Here is a 23,381-nt window from a genome sequence, read left to right as displayed (position 1 = left end):
GATAAAAAACACAGGGCAGGGACTTCCCTGGGGGTCCAGTGGTTAAGACTCCGCACTCCCAGTGCAGGGGTCGCAGGTTCGATTCCTGGTCAGGGAACTAGGTCCCGCATGCTGCAACTAAAAAGATTCCACATGCTGCAACTAAGACCTGGAGCAGCCAAATAAATTAAACAACCACAGAAAACACAGGGCTTTGGAGGAAAGGGGGGGCCGTGCCACTGGTGAGAGTGCTTTATGGGAGGCGCCTCTACCCTCCTCTGCTCTCGCACCTCCTGCTCAGATGCGAATCCCTGGGCACCGAGGGACCAGGCTGGGAAGTAGAGAGGAAAGAAGGGGAACAGATGCAGCTAAACCCAGGTCAGCAGGTGGCTTGCACCGCAGCTGCTGACAGGCCCACCTGCCTCAGACCCCCGTAGTCTGGAATTAAGGATGCTTTATCAGTGATGTGACTGGTTATAGACCAGCCAAGTTCAGTCTTTACCTGTTTCTGCAGAAACTGGCACTTCCCAGGACACAGCTGCTAAGCAGCAAGACATAGCATAGAAGTGAGCAGGTTGGGAACGTGGTCCCAGCTCTCTCACTGATGATGGTGTTACTGTGGGTGGGTCGCTTTCCTTCTGGGTCACAGTTAATTAACTCAGTCCTTTAGCTGGCCAGGCAGTCATCAGAGCCCACTCTGTATTTGGTGCTAGGCTAGGTGCCGGGGATGCAGAGGTGAGCGAAATCACATGCACCTGCCCTCACAGAGCTTACAGTCTGGTAGGTAGACATCACGCAATCACATGAGTGGATGTAAAATTAAAATTGCAATAAACGCTAATAAAGGAGAGGTGCACAGTGCCGGGAGAACATATGACAGGAGAAACTCGCCGAGTCCGGAGGGGTCAGAAAAGACTTTGCTGCAAAGCTGAAGAATGAAGGAGGTTAGAGTTAGGGTTACCAGCCAGTGGGGGAGACAAGGGAGAGTGTTCCAGGTGTGGGGGACAGGGTATGCAAAGATCTGGCAGCACGAGGAAGCAAACCCTTCCAGAAGCCCCAGTGGGGGACCCTGTGCAGCGGACTGAGTGGGGAGGTGGTGTCCGACAGGCCACAGGGCTCAGCAGGGCCTCCACCCCAACCTGAGGTCACTGCGGCACCTCTGAATCTCGTTCCAGTCACAGTCCTGGATCATGTCAGTCTAGTCCTGAGGCTGAACTTGGTCCATTTGCTTTGAGGCTGAGGCCTAGAGACTTGTTCAGAAAGCAGAACAGTTACTCAGACAGTGCATCATATAATCTGCCTGTTTGTTTCACTTTTCTGCATATTTGAATCACGTCCTCTCTTTGCTTGATCGCAGGCTACCTGGTGGTAGTAACAGTGATGACTTTGGACGGGTCCAGAGTTGGACTCGCCTCCCCAGCATCATAATGTGTAAGCCCCAGAGAACTGAGGCATCCCTAGGGAAAGCCGGTACCCGGGCACACTGTCAAGGCCCAGAGCTTTGGGGTTAATGACGAAGCTGCATGCCTGGGCCCTGGGATGATGTCTCCATCCCCCCAGAGGTCAGACAGGGCGTTCCCGGATGGGCGTTCCCTTTTCACTGAGACATGGACCTATTTGCATAGTGGGGGTGCTTCCTACCTGCCTCCTTCTCTCCCCCCAAAATACTGTCCATGGACATGAGAGAAATGAAGCACATGAGAGAATTGCCTCGGTGAGCGTAGCCCAAAGTATGCTGGGGTGTTCAAACGTATTACCCACGTGATCAGATAAGTTTGGGAAATATGGGCCCACACAAGCTTGCCTTTGTGTAGGATTTCTCACTAATGTGTCTTGTGGCTTCTCCAGGAAGGGGAGAGAGGGAGCAGACTTTATTTGGCCACAGAACCCTTTCTCATAGAGGATCTGCGGGACGAGGCTTCCCCAGAATATAACTTTGAGAAATGCTCGTCTAGGCTTTTCAGAGACTCCTGGAACATAATCACTTAGGGTTTGCCATTTATCACATGAAGGGGTTGTGGACAGAGAGGTCGTGACTTTGGCCCGAGATCCGCCAGCTAAGGACACATCGTGACCAGCACACAGGCACCTCCCGTCCACGCCAGGGCTCCCCTGGTTTCTTTCATAAATCTCAAAGGGCAGGGAGGGCAGTGAACATCTGATGAGCTCCCACCCTCAAAAGGGATAATTCTAGAAACTAGCTGCTAAGCTATAGGACCTACTATGTGCCAGCACCACGCTAGGTGCTGTGCATACATAATCATCCCGCTCCATCCTCCTAGCAACACACTGAGGTAGGTCTCTTATGTTCTCCCCCATTTTACAGACAAGAAAACTGAGGCTTAGAGAGGTTCAGCCACCTGTGTGATCCCTTTGAGGAAGGAAATTGCAGAGCCAAGATTTGGACCCAAGTTGGCCTGACTTCCTTTGAAACACATGGTCTCATTCAGTCCTCTCAATAGCCATGCAAGATAAAAATGGTCCCCCCTCTACAGTCGGAGAAACCGGGGCTCAAAGAGGTTAAGAGACATGACAAGGTCCTGCAACCAGGGAGTGGGATAGCTGGGTGCAGAACCCCCGTACGGGGTCCTCCACCACGCGGTGCTCCTGCCAGGGCAAACGAGCCCAACGGCGATGCTGGTCTGTGTTCTCGTGTCTGCACTGACCGAAGGGACACAGCTGTGAGTGGAGAGAATTCCAGACCTCGGGATGGGCTTGAACCTGTGGCTTAGGCGATACCTGTCTGCGCTTACCCAGCACCGAGCTGAGTTCTCCATCTCTTTAAAAGAAGAGCCCAAGGAAATAGTTCCCTTTGCTTGACTGGCAAATCAAAACAACCACAGTGCCTGTGTTTGACCTCTGCTAGTAGGAAGATTATTTGGCTAATTAGGTAAAAAGCCTTCTTGCACATGTACATATTTTAACCCTAATGAGCTGTCCCCGGGAGTTTGCCTTTGGCCTGGTTCGCCAGCGGATCTTTCCTTTCCTCAGTGGAAAAGACCAGTGAGGTAAACAAAACCTCGTTTCCATAGAAGCTCACTCTCTGGCCTTTTCTTTCCAGCAGTTGAAAGGTAATTACTTGATTTCTCTTTATTTTGGGGGATTTCATAGAGCGGGACTGTCAAGGCTTTTGATGGAGGATGGCCTTCTCTCTCACACCAGGCTATTTTAGGGAGCTTCGGTTGCATTTCTGTTTCCATCTTCCCTTCAGATCATTAGCTCTCAGACAGCAGCGTCCGCCTTCTGGTCACTCCTGCTAATTAAAGTCTAACGGAGCAAAGGACTTGACCATGGAGAAAGTAGGATACACTGAGAAGCCAAAGAAATTCATCCAGAGATGGAAGCCCCCATCACCTTCCTCTCCGGACACAGACTATCACACCAAGACCCCACATCCACACCAGGGAGGGACACTAGCCCATCTGGCACTTTCTCATCTTTGATGCCCCATTGTGGCCCATGTCAGAAATACAGCCAGCGTGGGCTGTTCTAATAACACAAACAGCAGCCACTGTTTCCTGAGGGTTTGCTGCATGCCAGGCACTGGGCTGAAAGCTTTATATCTGTGGTCTCAGTGAATCCTCATGACAGCCTTGGGGTAGACTTATTATCCTGATTATTCAGATGAGGAGGCCTGAGCACAGAGAGGTTAAGTAACTTGCCCAAGGTCACACAGCTACTAAGTGGCAAAGCCAGGATAAGAGCATACCCATTACTGCTATTTCTTAGGGAGGGCTCTGGCACTGCAACAGCCTCACCAGAAGAAATCAGTCATGATAGGAAATGGATGGTAGACATTTCTCTGCCCCCCAGTGGTGGCTTTTTGTATTAAATTGAACCACGTAGGAGTGTGGAGTTAGTTGTCAGGGCCAATTAGAAAACCAAAACAATACACTAAAGAAGAAAGTCAACATAAAGCAGAACAAAAGAGTTCCAGTCTGAGGCAGAGCCAACTCCATTTCAAATGGCTCATGCCACTTTACCACATTCCTGAACCTTACAGAGACTTGGTGTCCTCGTCTGTAAAATGGGAATAATAGCGGTACATACCTCATAAAGTTGTTTTACTTGGGAATTTCTCAAACTGCTCTGTGAAATACTTGTTTTCAGTGAAAAAATTGTGTCAAAGACAAAGTTAAACACAGTTAAACAGGCTGATTTACTCTAGAATTTCTTCGAATCTTAATTATGCTAATATGTATTATAAATTTTCAGGAAGGAGCAGTGTTTCTTGACCCCAGAATCCTTTTCCTGGGAGAATGCACGTTAACACATATTTCTTGGGACCCCTTAGAGAAGGCTTTAATATAGGTCATACAGTCCCTGGTCTTGAAATAGGCATCTATAAATGCTAATCCCCTCTGTTTTGTGCCCAGATTATTCAAATAGCCATACCTATTCTTGTTAGATTTAAGTTCCATGGAGGCAAGAACTGGGTCTGTCTTGTTCCTTTCTGTATTCCAGTATCATGCATAGCAAGACATTCCATAAAAATGTGATGAATGAATAAGTGAACCAATGAATGAAGCTTTGTGTAGACCTACCCTGCTCATCTTCACTGCTGGCATCCTCTGCTGTTTCTAATTGTATTTGGTGAGGCCAGTGGGAGAATTCAGACACCTCTGAGAAATTTCATAATGGGGATAGTTCTGTTGGGTTGTTTTTTCTTTTCAGTTTTAACCTCTGAGCACCGTATCTTCTGACAGAACCCCCCAACTTTAGCCCCTAACCGAATCATTTTGCTTCTTCTCAGTGAAGTAGTCAGACGTTTTCTTTGCATATGTATTTTGAACAAGGTATTCCTGAGTGTTCCCAGTGGGTTTGCACCTGGGTATGAAGAAGTCTTGGGCTTCCAAGGGAATAGAATAAAAACAGTTCATTGGAGCTTAAAACCAACACTGAGGATACCATGTTTCCCACGTGTGCCTATTGGCAAGTGGTGATGGAGGGACCACTGGTTAGTGGTGTGACCGCTCTCCAGTGGTTCTCTTGATTTATTTAGAACAGGATTTCCAACTCATGTTCTCTGGGCATTATGCAAAAAATAAAAATTTAAGTTAAATAATAGTTGAGTTGGTCAAAATCTGACAGATTTCCTTACTGCTGAGCTTCTCAGAGACTTTGTGCATTTCGACACAGCATTTTCCAAACTTATCTAGCCATTCTTTTGGAGCCCTTCTGGATCCTCTCTTCTGGAGTCTCTACTAAGGGTGTTGTTCAGCAGAACACCCTTTTGAAAATGCTACTTTAGAATATATGACCAAAAGTTACAATCTCATCTTTATGATCTAGAAAATAGTCCTGCTCATCAAAACTGTGGGAAAGAGAAGATAAGGCAACTCCTGAATTGAACAGGGTGATAAAAATGCAGAGCATAAAGCCAGATAGATGTTTATGTTTTGTATAACAAACCCAAGAAGACTATTCATGATGCTTCAAAAATATGACCATAAATTGTCCAGTGTTCTTATTTACATAATATTAGAAATAACTTATTTTCTATACCATTTCATAGCATAGATTAGATTCTTTTTTAAGCGTGGAGCTGGGTTTTCATTTTCAAATTTCTGAATAAAATTTCATACTTTTCAGATTTCTGAATAAAAATGGCTTTTAAGAGAAAGGGACTTAGAAAACTCACATATTTCTTAATCTACTTTTTGTTGTGAGTTAATCTGTTCTGAAAAGAAGAATAGAGCACATCCCATTTGAATGTCACTGTTCCCTTCTTATTAAACTTTTCTGTGAATAAAATAATTTATCAATTACTGAACAAAGCAGACTCAATTACAGCTTGAAGTATAACGCTAGGCTTGCTTGGAAATAAAGAGAGAACTTCAATTCCTAGAGCAGGAATCAGTAACTATGGCCCGCCACCTGTTGTACATAAAATTTTATTGGAACACAGCAGTGATCATTCATTTACGTGTTGTCTGTGTCTGTTTTCACACCTCATTGGAAGATGTGAGTCATTGCAACAGAGATCTTATGGCCCTCAAAGCCTAGAGTGTTAATTATATGGACCTTCGTAGAAATGTTTGCCAATGTGTTTCATAGATTTATAGAAAGATGGGAAAGGGATGATGGAGATTACATAACCAACCCCTTCATTCTATGGATGGGAAAACTGACACTAGAGAAGTTAGGGAATTGTCTACCCATCAGAGAAGACAAAGATAGATTTCTTTTTTTTTTTTTAAGCCAGATGCAAATTTAATGTAGATGTGGCAAAAATCACCTGAGTGGGTAACTACCTAACTGCAAATTTCACAAGCAGATTACGGATGGCCTCCCCTTGAAGCATACTCTGTGCAGTTTCTAATGCATGCATTTAATTAGTTAGGAGAAGGAGGCTTGCACCTACTTCCACTTTACTGCTTACTTTTTAAAATTAATTTTTATTAGAGTATAGTTGCTTTACAATGTTGTGTTAGTTTCTGCTGCACAGCAGAGTGAATCAGCTATACGTGTATATATATATATCCCCTCCTTGTTGGATTTCCTTCGTATTTAGGTCACCACAGAGCATTGAGTGGAGTTCCCTTTGTTATACAGTAGGTTCTCATTAGTTATCTGTTTTATACCTAGTAGTGTATATAAGATATCGACACCAACTGAGAGGTAGCAGCCATGTGGAGTACTGGTTGAAAAGGTCTCAGGGCTCAGAGGGAAAGGATGCAATAATTAACTAATCATCCACGGCCCAGGGGTGGGAGAGCAGCAGGATATATGCCATGTAGGCGATATCGATGCGGACTATGTCTGCTCAGTACGATACTAACAGTTATATTACCATCTCCTTCCTTGTATGTCTGCCCTGTAAACACTTCTTCGCTGGATCCCAAAACAGGAGTGCTGCATCAGGCCCTCATTAGAAGCACTGCTGCCTAGAAGTTCAGAAGTGGTTCTTATTCAAGTGCATTTAGATGTCTTTCTTAGCAACAGCCTGCCTACCACATCACATTCTCCTTAAAAGGATTTAAATTGGGATTTCCCTCAAACTGGATTTGTGTGTCACACGATTCTTAAGTTTTAGTGGAATAGGTCTATGGGGGCACAGAGTAGTCTGGGTGTAAAGTCATGAGTTCCTTGGCTTTTGTCACCCAAACTGAAAGTCTCCACGTTTGTGCTTTTGTGCAGCTGGACAATCCAGATGAGCAAGCAGCCCAGATCAGACGAGAGCTGGATGGACGTCTCCAAATGGCAGACCAAATAGCCAGGGTAAGGAAACTCTGGGGACATGTGCTGGGGGACCGGGCCAAAGCCCCACACCGGAGGCGCACTGATCATTAAGGGCCGTGGAAAGATAAAACTGAGAATTTTATCTTCTCAGGAAGATGAGGATGATCACCTGGTAGGGTCCTCAACCCTTCTTTCTCAGGGCAGGTGTCCTAGAGACAGCACGTGTACTTCCTATCCTCCAATCAATACTCAAACTCCAGCCTCACCTTTCTTCAGAGTCCCAGACTTACATTTCCATCTGTCTGCCGAGCATTTCCACGTGGCCAGTCCCCTGCAATTCAGGTTGGATGTGTTCCAAATCTTACTCCGTATCGTCCTCCTCCCGCCAAGTACACACACCTACATAGACTCCTCCTCACGTGACCTCCACGCGGTTACTATGGATGAAACCTCCCAGTCATTGTCAATTTCTCCTTCCTCCCCAGAACACTCCACACTCAGTCTGCCACCTGGCTTCTTGATTCTGCCTCCCAAATGTGGGTCAGATCCCTTTACTGGTTTCCAGCACCACTGCTGGTGCTTTGATTCAGGCCCCTCATCTTCCACGCCTGGATCTTACAATAGCCTCCTAATGGGTATCCCTGGCTTCACTCCCTCCCTGTCTCCTGTCCATCCTGCATGTAATCATCATTCTAAACCTCATATATGAACAACTCAAAGCAGAGCCTCAAAATCCTTCAATAGAATCCTCCAGTGTCCCCAGAACAAAATCTCACTGCTTTAGAATGATATTCAAGGCTCTTAATCCACAGACCATACCCTTCCTTATTGGCCTCACCTCCCACAACTTTCCCACCAGAACTCCCCATTCCAGCTATACAGAATGTCTCCCTCTGAATATCCCAGGCCCTTTCCAACCTCAGTGCCTTTGTACCCACTAGTGTTTCGATGTGGAGTGACCTTTCTCCTCTCCTCCACTTAGCAAGCTCTCCTACTCAGCCTTCAGTCCTCAACTGAAAACCCCTTCTCTAAGAGCTGAGCTCATCCTCCCTACTTTGTGCTTTCTTCTTGCCACGTGTAAACCTTTATTATGACAGTTCATTGAATGGTGACTATTCATTTACATGTCTGAGTCTCCCAGTAGATGGGATTGCTCTAGGGTTGGGATGTCTCCCTGTTGAGGATTGGGAGCCTAAGCATTATCTCCTATCCTTACTGTTCTACCATCTGTGTTATTGTTAACAGTAATCGTGCTAGTGGCATTTCTTGAGTACTGACTCTGTGTCAAGTATGTTACATGCTTTACATATGCCATCTCATTCCATCCTCCAAACAGTTCCATAAGGGGCATTTCAGTTATTCTTGTTTTAGAGATGGGAAAATCTAGGCTGAACATGAGAGGTACTAGTTAAGAGGCTACAATGGACCCTTCACTCAAGTCTAAGTATCAGGACTGGGACAGGGTGAGGTGCTCACCCTAGGTGCAAAATTTAAAAATGGGGGTCGGGGTGTGGGGGAGTAGGAGCACAGGGTAGAGCTTGGTGTTCAGCCTTCCTCTCTATGGAAAGAAGTGTCTCAGGATTTATACACGTGGAAACAAAATCTACTGGAAGAGAAACCGAAGAGAGACTCCAAGAAGCAGGAAAATCCCCTTTCGTGCTCAAGCAGTTGTGTTGAAACGTTTTGCATCTTGTGTTTCGACACCTTCAAAGTTTACGGTCGGGTCAGTCTGGTGGCTAAAAATAGTATGTAGTTATCTGGCTAAAGGTAGTGTAAAAGGCTCTTATGTTTGAAAATCCTGCTTAACGTGGGAGTAAAGATCAGTAAGGCTTCGGAATGTACTTCTCTAAATTCAGCACCTCCTCAGCAGATTATCCAGAAAATAGAGGCCATTTGGTCCATGCCCTGCCCTTAGGCAACTATTATATCCCCAACTAATAAGTATTCGCGCCACTTAAAGAAAATTTTACACACACACTTCAAAAATAAGCTCATGGCACCTTTATTTTAATTGTCTTGTTTACTTTAAGGCTTAACATGATAATTTTAGAAACTTGCCTAAGCTAATTTTAATTTTTAAAAGACCATGGGCGAACAACCATTACATAGTGCGCCAAGTTGCTCATTTCTGAACAATAGATCAAAGAACTCTCCCGAGGAGCTTCAAGATGGCGGAAGAGTAAGACGCGGAGATCACCTTCCTCCCCACAAATACATCAGAAATACATCTACATGTGGAACAACTCCTACAGAACACCCACTGAACGCTGGCAGAAGACCTCAGACCCCCGAAAAGGCAAGAAACTCCCCACGTACCCGGGTAGGGCAAAAGAAAAAAGAAAAAAACAGAGACAAAAGAATAGGGACGGGGCCTGCACCAGTGGGAGGGAGCTGCGAAGGAGGAAAGGTTTCCACGCACTAGGAAGCCCCTTCGCGGGCGGAGACTGCGGGTGGCAGAGGGGGGAAGCTTCGGAAACACGGAGGAGAGTGCAGCCACAGGGGTGCGGAGGGCAAAGCGGAGAGATTCCCGCACGGAGGATCGGTGCTGAGTAGCACTCACCTGCCCGAGAGGCTTGTCTGCTCAGCCGCCGGGGCGGGCGGGGCTGGGAGCTGAGGCTCGGGCTTCGGTCGGATCGCAGGGAGAGGACTGGGGTTGGCAGCGTGAACACAGCCTGAAGGGGTTAGCGCACCACAGCTAGCCGGGAGGGAGTCCGGAAAAAGTCTGCAGCTGCCGAAGAGGCAAGAGACTTTTTCTTGCCTCTTTGTTTCCTGGTGCGCGAGGAGAGAGGGGATTCAGAGCGCCGCCTAAACGAGCTCCAGAGATGGGCGCGAGCCACGGTTATCAGCGCGGACCCCAGAGACGGGCATGAGACGCTAAGGCTGCTGCTGCCGCCACCAAGAAGCCTGTGTGCGAGCACAGGTCACTACCCACACCTCCCCTCCCGGGAGCCTGTGCAGCCTGCCACTGCCAGGGTCCCGTGATCCAGGGACAACTTCCCCGGGAGAACACACAGTGCGCCTCAGGCTGGTGCAACATCACGCTGACCTCTGCCGCCGCAGGCTCGCCCCGCATCCGTACCCCTCTCTCCCCCCCGGCCTGAGTGAGCCAGAGCCCCTGAGGCAGCTGCTCCTTTAACCCCGTTATGTCTGAGTGAAGAACAGACGCCCTCAGGTGACCTACACGCAGAGGTGGGGCCAAATCCAAAGCTGAACCCCGGGAGCTGTGTGAACAAACAAGAGAAAGGGAAATTTCTCCCAGCAGCCTCAGAAGCAGCGGATTAAATCTCCACAATCAATTTGATGTACCCTGCATCTGTGGAATACCTGAATAGACAACAAATCATCCAAAATTGAGGTGGTGGACTTTGGGAGCAGCGATATATTTATTTTTTTCCCTTTTTCTCTTTTTCTGAGTATGTATGTGTATGCTTCTGTGTGTGATTTTGTCTGTATAGCTTTCCTTTTACCAATTGTCCTAGGGTTCTGTCTGTCCTTTTTTTTTTTTAACTTATTAAAAAATTTTTCTTAATAATTATTTTTTATTTTAATAACTTTATTTTATTTTATTTTATCTTCTTCTTTCTTTCTTTCTTTCTTTTCTCCCTTTTATTCTGAGCCGTGTGGATGACAGACTCTTGGTGCTCCAGCCAGGCATCAGGGCTGTGCCTCTGAGGTGGGAGAGCCAAGTTGAGGACATTGGTCCACAAGAGACCTCCCAGCTCCACGTAATATCAAACGGTGAAAATCTCCCAGAGATCTCCATCTCAACGCCAAGACCCAGCTCCACTCAACGACCAGCAAGCTCCAGTGCAGGACACCCTATGCCAAACAACTAGCAAGACGGGAACACAACCCCTTCCATTAGGAGAGAGGCTGCCTAAAATAATAATAAGGCCACAGACACCCCAAAACACACCACCAGACGTGGACCTGCCCACCAGAAAGACAAGATCCAGCCTCATCCACCAGAACACAGGCACTAGTCCCCTCCACCAGGAAGCCTACACAACCCACTGAACCAACCTTAGCCACTGCGGACAGACACCAAAAACAACGGGAACTACGAACCTGCATCCTGCGAAAAGGAGACCCCAAACACAGTACGTTAAGCGAAATGAGAAGACAGAGAAACACACAGCAGATGAAGGAGCAAGGCAAAAACCCACCAGACCTAACAAATGAAAAGGAAATAGGCAGTCTACCTGAAAAAGAGTTTCGAATAATGATGTAAAGATGATCCAAAATCTTGGAAATAGAATGGAGAAAATACAAGAAATGTTTAACAAGGACCTAGAAGAACTAAAGAGCAAAGAAACACTGATGAACAACCCAATAAATGAAATTTAACATTCTCTAGAAGGGATCAATAGCAGAATAACTGAGGCAGAAGAAAGGATAAGTGACCTGGAAGATAAAATGGAGGAAATAACTACTGCAGAGCAGAATAAAGAAAAAAGAATGAAAATAATTGAGGACAGTCTCAGAGACCTCTGGGACAACATTAAATGCACCAACATTCGAATTATAGGGGTCCCAGAAGAGAAAGAGAAAAAGAAAGAGGCTGAAAAAATATTTGAAGAGATTATAGTTGAAAACTTGCCTAATATGGGAAAGGAAATAGTTAATCAAGTCCAGGAAGCACAGAGAGTCTCATACAGAATAAATCCAAGGAGAAACGTGCCAAGACACATATTAATCAAACTATCAAAAATTAAATACAAAGGAAAAATATTAAAAGCAGCAAGGGAAAAACAACAAATAACACATAAGGGAATCCCCATAAGGTTAACAGCTGATCTTTCAGCAGAAACTCTGCAAGCCAGAAGGGAGTGGCAGGACATATTTAAAGTGATGAAGGAGAAACACCTACAACCAAGATTACTCTACCCAGCAAGGATCTCATTCAGATTCGACGGAGAAATTAAAACCTTTATGGACAAGCGAAAGCTAAGAGAATTCAGCACCACCAAACCAGCTCTACAGCAAGTGCTAAAGGAACTTCTCTAGGCAGGAAACACAAGAGAAGGAAAAGACCTACAACAACAAACCCAAAACAATTAAGAAAATGGTAATAGGAACATATGTATGGATAATTACCTTAAATGTAAATGGATTAAATGCTCCAACCAAAAGACATAGATTGGCTGAATGGATACAAAAACAAGACCCATATATATGCTGTCCACAAGAGACCCACTTCAGACCTAGGGACACATACAGACTGAAAGTGAGGGGATGGAAAAAGATATTCCATGCAAATGGAAATCAAAAGAAAGCTGGAGTAGCAATTCTCATATCAGACAAAATAGACTTTAAAACAAAGACTATTACAAGAGACAAGGACACTACATAATGATCAAGGGATCAATCCAAGAAGAAGATATAACAATTGTAAATATTTATGCACCCAGCATAGGAGCACCTCAATACATAAGGCAAATACTAACAGCCATAAAAGGGGAAATCGACAGTAACACAATCATAGTAGGGGACTTTAACACCCCACTTTCACCAATGGACAGATCATCCAAAATGAAAATAAATAAGGAAACACAAGCTTTAAATGATATATTAAACAAAATGGACCTAATTGATACTTATAGGACATTCCATCCAAAAGCAACAGAATACACATTCTTCTCAAATGCTCATGGAACATTCTCCAGGATAGATCATATCTTGGGTCACAAATCAAGCCTTGGTAAATTTAAGAAAATTGAAATTGTATCAAGTATCTTTTCTGACCACAACGCTATGAGACTAGGTATCAATTACAGGAAAAAATCTGTAAAAAATACAAACACACAAAAAACTTCACAATTTGTATGGAAACACAAAAGGCCCCGAATAGCCAAAGCAATCTTGAGAAAGAAAAACAGAGCTGGAGGAATCAGGCACCCTGACTTCAGACTATACTACAAAGCTACAGTCATCAAGACGGTATGGTACTGGCACAAAAACAGAAATAGAGATCAATGGAACAGCATAGAAAGCCCAGAGATAAACCCACGCACATATGGTCACCTTATCTTTGATAAAGGAGGCAAGAATATACAGTGGAGAAAAGACAGCCTCTTCAATGATTGGTGCTGGGAAAACTGGACAGCTACATGTAAAAGAATGAAATTAGAACACTCCCTAACACCATACACAAAAATAAACTCAAAATGGATTAAAGACCTAAATGTAAGGCCAGACACTATCAAACTCTTAGAGGAAAACATAGGCAGAACACTCTGTGACATAAATCACAGCAAGATCCTTTTTTACCCACCTCCTAGAGAAATGGAAATAAAAACAAAAATAAACAAATGGGACCTAATGAAACTTAAAAGCTTTTGCAGAGCAAAGGAAACCATAAACAAGACGAAAAGACAACCCTCAGAATGGGAGATAATATTTGCAAATGAAGCAACTGACAAAGGATTAATCTCCAAAACTTACAAGCAGCTCATGCAGCTCAATATCAAAAAAACAAACAACCCAATCCAAAAATGGGCAGAAGACCTAAATAGACATTTCTCCAAAGTAGATATACAGATTGCCAACAAACACATGAAAGGATGCTCAACATCATTAATCATTAGAGAAATGCAAATCAAAACTACAATTAGATATCATCTCACACTGGTCAGAATGGCCATCATCAAAAAATCTACGAACGATAAATGCTGGAGAGGGTGTGGAGAAAAGGGAACCCTCTTGCACTGTTGGTGGGCATGTAAATTGATACAGCCACTATGGAGAACAGTATGGAGGTTCCTGAAAAAACTCAAAATAGACCTACCATATTACCCAGCAATCCCACTACTGGGCATATACCCTGAGAAAACCATAATTCAAAAAGAGTCATGTACCAAAATGTTCACTGCAGCTCTATTTACAATAGCCAGGACATGGAAGCAACCTAAGTGTCCATCAACAGATGAATGGATAAAGAAGATGTGGCACATATATACAATGGAATATTACTCAGCCATAAAACGAAACGAAACTGAGTTATTTGTAGTGAGGTGGATGGACCTAGAGACTGTCATACAGAGTGAAGTAAGTCAGAAAGAGAAAAACAAATACCGTATGCTAACACATATATATGGAATCTTAAAAAAAAAAAAAATGGTCATGAAGAACCTAGGGGCAAGACGAGAATAAAGACGCAGACCTACTAGAGAATGGACTTGAGGACACGGGGAGGGGGAAGGGTAAGCTGGGACGAAGTGAGAGAGTGGCATGGACATATATACACTACCAAATGTAAAATAGATAGCTAGTGGGAAACAGCCACATAGCACAGAGAGAGCAGCTCGGTGCTTTGTGACCACCTAGAGGGGTGGGATAGGGAGGGTGGGAGGGAGGGAGACGCAAGGGGGAAGAAATATGGGGACATATGTATATGTATAACTGATTGACTTTGTTATAAAGCAGAAACTAACACACCATTGTAAAGCAATTATACTCCAATAAAGATGTTAAAAAACAAAACAACAACAACAAAAAACTCTCTCCCTTGGCCCACACCACTGGGTAGTTTGATACCAAATAGGATGTTATTGACAACTTAGAACTAGACTTTCTTGGACAATGAAATAGGCAACTAAAGTAAATCTTGGTCAAAGTATATGGAGGGTATATGTCAAAGTATATGGAGGGTATATTTAAACATTCAGGAGGATTTCTATGAGAATCTGCACACTACTATCTCCTGTTCTCCTGGAAATTGACTGTCTTCTTTTGCAATATTCATTAATGCCAGTGGCCCCCTTGCCACAGTTACTTGGTCCTGGAAGTGGACTCCTCACCCAAGTGGAACCAATCACATCTCCCAGCCTGCCCCGGCCATTAGTGATTGGTCCAGAAATGGATGCAACTAAACCAGTGAACCCCTTCACTGGAACCTGTGGACTGTAGGCCAACAGAGCTGTGTCTTGTAGTGGTAGAAAGATGTCTGCAGCCATGTTCAATTCTTCAAAGTAGGGGAAAGAAGATAAAAGAGTGAAGCCAACATACATACAAAGATAAACAGACAGAATATACTGAGATCCTCGGGGTGTTCAAACCACTGGATCTACTTCTTCCTGACCGTCAACTGTGTAACTGCTTTTCCTTCAGTTTAGTTGGATTCCAAGAAAAGGAAATTCTACTTCTGCTTAAACCAGCCTGGCTAATACTGAGGAAGAGTGAGAAGTATCTCATCTACTAAAAATTAAATATCAAGTTCTCAGATACAGGCTAGTTCCTGAAAAGATATTGAAACAAAGCACCCATGCTTATCTTCTTTTAGCATGCCCTGATTTTTCTATTTGTAGCATCACAGTGAATTTTATTGAGGGTGTGCAATTCAACCCATATGGCTGAACATCAGCTCCTGTAAATATCATAACCAGAAATTCCTGGAGATAGATGTCATCCATCATACATAATTCACTGTGTTCTCTGAATTATAAGATGGGTAGAGTGTCTTGATTGCAAATTAGAAGCACCAACTCAAGGAAGCTTTTAAAAGAGGGGATTGATTCTAGGGATCAAGGAATGTCTCACAGAGCCCATGGGCAAGGTACAGCCAAGACCTAGGAAGGGAGTGGAGCCAGGGGCCACCAAGTGATCAGGACTTTCCCCCTTCCCTTGAGTCTGTGTGTCCCATTCATTATTCCTTCTTTCTCTGCAAACCATCTTTCTTTGCTTCTCAGATGGGAAACATGGCTATTCCACAGTTCTCCGTGTTTCCAGGATGGCCAAATAGGAAACCATTCAGCCAGTCGACCTCTCTCTCAAATCTTTCTCCCAATTTCCTCTTTCCGCTTTTCTCACTACCCCCTCACATTCACAATTTCAAGAGTCAGGCTTCTGATTGGCCCCGCTTAGTTCAAGGGCCAACCCCTAGAGCAATCGATCAGTCCACCGTGGAAAGGGGGTGAGGGTCTCAGTGAACACGTGGATGCTAGAGATACATCACTGAGGGAGAGGGTGGTACCGACAAGGTAGGGCTCTGGGTGGGGTGATCATTATGAATTGGGAGCCCCTCGAAGATGTGTACAAAATAACTGTTGCTTATGCGGTGTTTACTATGCCCAACTCTCTTCTAAGCATTTTACATTTGAGAGCCTACTTAATCCTCCAACAACTTTATGAGAAAGGTGCTCCTAGTATCCCCATGTCATAGAGGAGTCTGAAGCACAGACATTGGAGGCCTTGGCCAAGCTCATTCACTGACCAGAACCTTCTCTCTTAACCAGTATGCACACTACCATTACAAAATGCCTTCCCAAACATAGAGCCTCATTTCCCCATCGCCCCAATCCAAAGATCCAACATGCCCTTCACCCAAGCCTTCACCTTTCTGCATCCTGACCTCTCTCTCTGCTAATCAGTCCTTTATTAATTTGCACTGGCTCTGCAATTCACGTAAACTCTCATTTAGACCTGTGACAAATGATCCTGCGAGTTAACGACGATTCTCCGCAGTTTAGGCACATCAAAGAGTTTAAGTGACGTATCAAAGTTCACCCAGCTAGTAAGTAGAAATCTGAGTGCTTTAATTCCAAGTTTCACGTTCTTTCTTTTGAGTAGTCAGATGACAGGCAGGAAGTTACACCAGGACAAGACTGCCCCCAGCTCCTCCCTCCCTGACGGTTGCCCCTCCAGGAAACTGCTTTCTCTCTTGCACGAAAATTTGCTGTGCATTCCCTTCAGTTTATCCAGAAGCCCAAATGAAGCAAAAGCAGCAGGCAGAATGGGCTCCTGGAATTCTGAATCCCTTCCACTTTGATTTCCTTGGCATCTGGGAAAGAGGTGGTGGGGACCTCGGTGGTTCCGCCAGCAGCATTCTTATCCTCACGTGCTTGCAAAAGACAAATGTTTGTCCTTTCTTCCTGGGAGAGAAGGGAGGCAAGTGCAAGGTGACTTTCCTCTACCCGCAACCCTACCCTGTAATCTATCAGTTCAGTCACACCAGCATCCAACGAATCATCAGAGACGGCTGTGTGAGCCCTCACTGTGAACATCAGACACGCTGCCTTAAAAGCTCCATGAAGAGATCTGAATTTTTTAAAATCTGGTAGAAAAGACTTCTTAATCCCTGCTCAAACATTTTCCCAAATCCTCTCGTGTTGACGTTGAAGAGTCCCCAAATTTCACCCAGGAATTAAGCCTAAGTTATTTAAATTGTGTGATTAGAAGTTGACATTGGAGCTTAAACAGGCAGCTTGTGGCATTAGTGCTGCCGTGATATTTGCCAGTTCTTTTGGCCACATTTTGGGTAAAATTCCAAAATTCTTAAGCTGATTATATAAGACAAATACTACAGCTTTTATAATAGAGGCGGAGGTCTCTATTTCTGGGAGTGAAACACCATTGTTTTTTCAATCTCTCATTTCAGTGGGGAGTTGCCATTTAAACCATATTCTCTGCAGAAGCAAAATGACCATCTCATACCACGGTCCCATTGCAGATACTGATGATATGCCTAGGAGAGAAATGACATCCAAATATTTCCCTGATGGAAAAGTTCTGCTCCATACATTGCCAACAATCAGATGAAAGTGGAATCCTCTCCTACCAGAGAATGATACCACCCCCAGCTTACAAATGAATGTTGTTGTACCTGGCATCTACCCTGTGTCCAAGCACATGGTAGAAATTTAGTTCAATTTTTTGCCTGCAAGAATGTGTGTAGGGAGCATCTCCCTGACTCTGGCCTTTGTCAGGCAGCTAAGAACCCAGGGGAATCTGAGTTCAAAGAAAAATCTAAATGCCAAGGGCGTTCATTCAAGGAAAAGGAAGCCCATCTAATTCATAAAAGCTGAGGAAGTAAAACTAAGCCACTTAAGGACAGCTTTGAGTAAAAGGACCAATCCAGGAAACTATTACTATAATACCTGTGCCCAAAATGCCTTCTAGTGTCTGTGAGGCTGCTTTTGAAATGTGTTTATAGTGGGGCTGCCGTTGAAGACCCCTTTAGAACCTCAGCCTAGATTGACAGAATGCTATTCCTTCTCAAGGCTTAAGTACTCAGAGCAGAAAAATGGCCTTGTTTTCCCTTGCAGACTTCAGTGGTTTTTTTTTTTAATTTATTTTTATTTATTACATATATATATTTTTGTCTTCATTGCTACGCACGGGCTTTCTCTAGTTGTGACGAGCAGGGGCTACTCTTCGTTGCGGTGTGCGGGCTTCTCATTGCGGTGGCTTCTCTTGTTGCAGAGTACGGGCTCTAGGCGCGTGGGCTTCAGTAGTTGTGGCTCGAGGGCTCTAGAGCGAAGGCTCAGTAGTTGTGGTTCACAGGCTTAGTTGCTCCGCAGCATGAGGGATCTTCCTGGACCAGGGATTGAACCCATGTCCCCTGCATTGGCAGATGGATTCTTAAGCCCTGCACCACCAGGGAAGTCCCCAGACTTCAGTTTTTTTTTTTTTTTTTTTTTTTTTTTTTTAATATTTATTTATTTATTTATTTATTTGGCTGTGTTGGATCTTCGTTTCTGTGCGAGGGCTTTTTCCAGTTGCGGCAAGCGGGAGCCACTCTTCATCGCGGTGCGCAGGCCTCTCACTATCGCGGCCTCTCCTATTGCAGAGCACAGGCTCCAGACGCGCAGGCTCAGTAGCTGTGGCTCACGGGCCCAGTTGCTCCGCGGCATATGGGATCTTCCCAGACCAGGGCTCGAACCCGTGTCCCCTGCATTGGCAGGCAGATTCTCAACCACTGCGCCACCAGGGAAGCCCCAGACTTCAGTTTTATAAGCCTCTTTTTATGATGTCATTAGGAACTATCCAAGTTCTGGGAGGAATGGTCATTCTTTGGATTTTTCCAATATTCTCCTGCAAAAAGTTTGGTGGATGCCAGCTTTGGGCCAGAGTTGTGGTGTCTGTAATCACTGGGTCTTCTTCCAAAATTTCAAGACTGTGGAGTTAAAAGGCCTTGAGTGAGTCCCAAAGATGGGTGTGATGAAGGGACCGCACTTGGTAGTAAGGCTGATTGGCAGGAGAGAACCCACTTCACAAACACAATGGTTTTTCTTTCCATCTCCATGGCAACTGCAGAGCCAGCAGCTGCCAGTAAAATCAAAGATACAGTTACCCAGCTCCTCCAATATCCCATATAGTTATAAGGTTTGGGCCCCAGTACAAGGAGGAAAGAGATAGATCAGTGTCCCAGCCTTCAGGCTGTTAGTATGTAACCTGTGCTGCTTGGCAGCCTTTAACATCAATTAACTTATCGCATTCTTCTCTTCACTTGTTAGAAGGACCATGTTCAAAAGAAGATGGGGAAGTATTTTGTGACCACATGCAGTTATATAGACCTTCTTGGATTCGTGGTTGCCTATTACGTTTTTCTCAGAAAAGAGCAAATAAAAGTGGTCCTGTCTCAGCCAACTCAACCCAGTGTCAAACTCTTCCTCATCCATCAGACTCTCAGCCTAAGGGTCACCTCCTCCGGAAAGCCACCCCTGATTCTCTCAGGAAGAGATCACTTCTCATCTACTTCCATCAAGCATCTACCTTGACGTTTCCTTAAAGATCTTTCTGTCTACTAGCTGTAAGCTCTGGAACAGTTCACATCCTTTCATCATGATCTCCCCATGCCTAACACTGTGCCAGGCACAGTTTGGGTGGCAGTAAATATTTTTCTAAGTGATGATGGCCCAGCAGCCTAGGGCCTTTGTCATAAAGGATACCCACATTTTTGAGGCTCACATTTGTCCTCTGATTGAGCCCAAGAATGATAAAAAGCCAGCCCACTGTGCAAAAGTTTCGAAGATATGGGTCTTGAGTATTGAAAGGAAAATAAGAGAATCTCAGGGATCTAAAGTGCAAGAGGAATAACTTGGCTTTCTTAGAATTAGAAAACCAATAGAAGTCAAAGCTCCTTTCTGTGACTCTAAATAGCCTCTTCTCTCCTCTCCTCTTCCTTCCCTCCTCCCTCCCTCCTTCCTTCCTCCCTCTCACAGTCTCTCTCCCCCCTCTATCTCCCCATCTCTTTCTCACTCTTTGTCAAGTTCTTACTCTGCTTTCAGTTGGTCCAATATGGACAATATGGCAACCACCCAAGAGTCTATCTTTATGATCTTACTGTTGCAGTTTCACCACTAATCGCAATCTCAATATCTCTCAGCTCAATTGCTTGAGAGATTAAATCCAGTTGATTGCTGGCCACTTAGTAGAATTAGCTGGATGACTTTAAGTCAGGCGCCCACACATTAGACGTCTTATTTTTCTGCCACCCAGAATTGGCAAACCAATTCATGTTCCGTGTGACCCAGGTGGAGTTCTACCCTGAGCCACAGGGACAGAGGAAATAACTCCGGCCTAAGCAGTTCAACATGACATCACTGGCCATGGAAACTGGTTCAGGGTATGCACATAAGTCAGACTTCAGGTGAGGATTCTGAGATAAAATATCCTCCATCTTCTGTGAGCATTACAGGAGGAGATGTTCTCTCTTCCTTTAGATAGTGTGATGTGGTGTTGTGAGGTACAGATGTTTAGCAATCTTTTTGTCACATTAGAAGGGGCCAGACTGAGCATGAAGCCAGCCCAGAAAAACCCAAATCAAGTTTTGGAGGAAAAACTCAGTTATATGATATTATCTGACTCCTGACTCCAGTCTTGCCTGAAGCTGGTTCTACCCTAGGACATTTTCAAACCTATACATTCCTTCATTGTTTAAGCCAGTTCAAGTGGATTTTTCTGTCACTTGCAAAAAAAAAAAAAAAGTCACACTGATTTGATTTGCCACTCACCTGCTCATTTATGGAGCTGGGCTGCAGAGAGCACGTTCATGTTTCAAGTGGGAAATGATTCTTTCAGAAGGTGATTGATCCAAACTCTATTCATCTGAGGCACCTGGACAACTCAGAGGTATAAATTTGGCTAAAGCATGTTGCCATTACAACTGAACTCTTACGAAATGAAAAAATATAGAGTTCAGTTCTGATACTGAATTGCTTTATCTTCTCTTCTAAGGAATTTTGATCATGTTTTTCATCACTTCATTAATTTTTTTTCAATTTTTCTTCAAAACAGTTAACTATTCTTCTTAGAAATAGCCACAGGCTGTGTTTGAAACATCTCAAATGAGCTCCTTTTGAATTATTCATGTGAGAAAATCTCTATAGATATCCAGAAATAGGGTGCTTTTCTGTCTCCTCAGCTTAAAAACAACTGGCTGCATTTTGCTAAAAAGAAAAACTGTTTGAATTGAGACCGGATTTGAAGAACATCACCCCATTTTTCTTTCCATAGATCAAATTTGCTGGAGAAAACATGGAGGGGGGGAATAGAACTATAATAAAACATTTGCGTCTTTCTTACTATATGTTTATGTATGTGTTTCTTACCTGTTAGAGATTATAAATAACTAGAAGGCAGGCAGCTGTCTACTCAACCCAGCTGAACATTTTTCTAGCACGATGCCACAGTATCTGGGCAAATGTCACTAGTGGTAGATGTCAGCAGAGCTCTGGACTGTGTTTACTCCTCTGCTCATTCCTTTCTCTTTCTTTACAAGGAACGCAAATTTCCCAAGTTTGTATCCAAAGAAATGGAAAACATGTACATTGAAGAGCTGAAGTCATCCGTCAACCTGCTCATGGCTAATTTGGAGAGCATGCCAGTTTCCAAAGGCGGCGAGTTCAAGCTTCAGAAACTCAAACGCAGCCACAACGCTTCCATCATCGACATGGGTGAGGAGAGTGAGAACCAGCTCTCCAAGTCAGACGTCGTGTTATCTTTCTCCCTGGAGGTAAAAGCCCTAGACCCTTGAAAGTTTCCTGGCATCGCAGGCAGGACATAGGTGATGAGATGCATCACAATCAGCTTGTTTTCCTCCTTGCACCCCAGGAGCAGTTATTAAAATAACAGCTTGCTAAGCATAGCTCAGCTAATCGGCAAGTAATTTCCCATCTCCAGGAGACCATACTTTTCCTTAGGAAATGTAGTCCTAAGAACCACTTACTAAATTTAATGTTGGATTACTCTCCCCAACTTAAAGCAGTGCTTAAGGGTTTTGTAAATACCTTGTGCAATTTAGAAAGTTTAACATTTTGGCAACCTGTGTTACGAAAAAAGCAATCTAGCATCATTTCATGGTGGGTTGTCCATTTTCTCTCCCATTCTCTCTCCTTCTGGCTGCCCCATTAGAGAGTCCCTTGTTGCAGTGGAGACTCTTTTAGTTTGTCTCATCACCCCAAGAAAGAACCCATTTTGGCCAGAATTGTGGCAGAAGGCTCAACATGTCAGTATTTCTCTGTAACTTTTACTCACATGTTTGTTTATCATACATATAATCTAAGGAGTAGATCTGATCTAACTACATCAGAATTATTGAAAACTCGTTCAATATGCACATTTCCTGCACCACCCAGAACTGTTGACCCAGAGCTCTAGAGGATGAGAATATAAAATGGTGCGGTCACTTTAGAAAACAGTTTGGTGGTTTCTCAAAAAGATAAACATAAAATTAACATGTGATCCAGCAATTCCACTGTTAGATATCTACCCAAGAGAGATGAAAACACGTCACCACAAAGACTTGCTTGCAAATGTTTATAGCAGCATTATTCATTATAGCCCAAAATGGAAACGACCTAAATGTCTATCAGCTGGTGAAAGGGCAAAATGTGGTTCATCCATATGATAGAATACTCTTCACCAATTAAAAGAAACAAGCTACTGATACATGCTTTAATTTAGATGAACCTCCAAAACATTATGCTTAGTGAAAGAAGCCAGACACAAGAGGCCACATATTGTTTGATTCCATTGATATGAAATGTCCAGAAAAGGTAAATATCCAGAAACAGAAAGTAGGTTAGTGTTGCCTGGGGCAGGAGGTAGAAACGGGCATAAGGGACCTTACTGGGGGAGATAAAACTGTTCTGAAACTGATTTATGATGATGGTTTCTACAACCTAGTAAATTTATTTATTTATTTTAATATTTATTTATTTATTTGGTTGCACCAGGTCTTAGTTGCAGCAGGCGGACTCCTTAGGTGTGGCTTGCAGGCTCCTTAGTTGCGGCACGTGGCCTCCTTAGTTGCAGCTCGCCAGCTCCATAGTTGCGGCACGTGGCCTCCTTAGTTGTAGCATGTGAACTCTTAGTTGCGGCATGCATGTGGGATCTAGTTCCTTGACCAGGGATCGAACCCAGTCCCCCTGCGTTGGGAGCGTGGAGTGTTAACCACTGCGCCACCAGGGAAGTCCCTAAATCACTGTATTGTGTACTTG

General features: G+C 44.2%; 1 protein-coding gene across 20 annotated transcripts in view; it reads left to right on the top strand.

Moving 5' to 3' along the window:
* CADPS (calcium dependent secretion activator) overlaps positions 1–23,381 on the top strand; it is a 477,472-nt gene that overhangs the window by 205,486 nt on the left and 248,605 nt on the right. For all 20 annotated transcript variants that reach the window (XM_036869030.1, XM_036869050.1, XM_036869049.1 and 17 more), the window contains exons 4-5: positions 7,120–7,200; positions 21,662–21,895. In XM_036869030.1, coding sequence (XP_036724925.1) covers positions 7,120–7,200; positions 21,662–21,895 — 315 coding nt within the window. The remainder of the gene's footprint in view (positions 1–7,119; positions 7,201–21,661; positions 21,896–23,381) is intronic.

Source organism: Balaenoptera musculus, chromosome 11 (assembly GCF_009873245.2).
Source record: "Balaenoptera musculus isolate JJ_BM4_2016_0621 chromosome 11, mBalMus1.pri.v3, whole genome shotgun sequence".
In the NCBI taxonomy this organism is placed as follows: domain Eukaryota; kingdom Metazoa; phylum Chordata; class Mammalia; order Artiodactyla; family Balaenopteridae; genus Balaenoptera; species Balaenoptera musculus.
The sequence above is the reverse complement of the archived record's forward strand: the minus strand, read 5'-3'. Positions and strand labels throughout refer to the sequence as shown.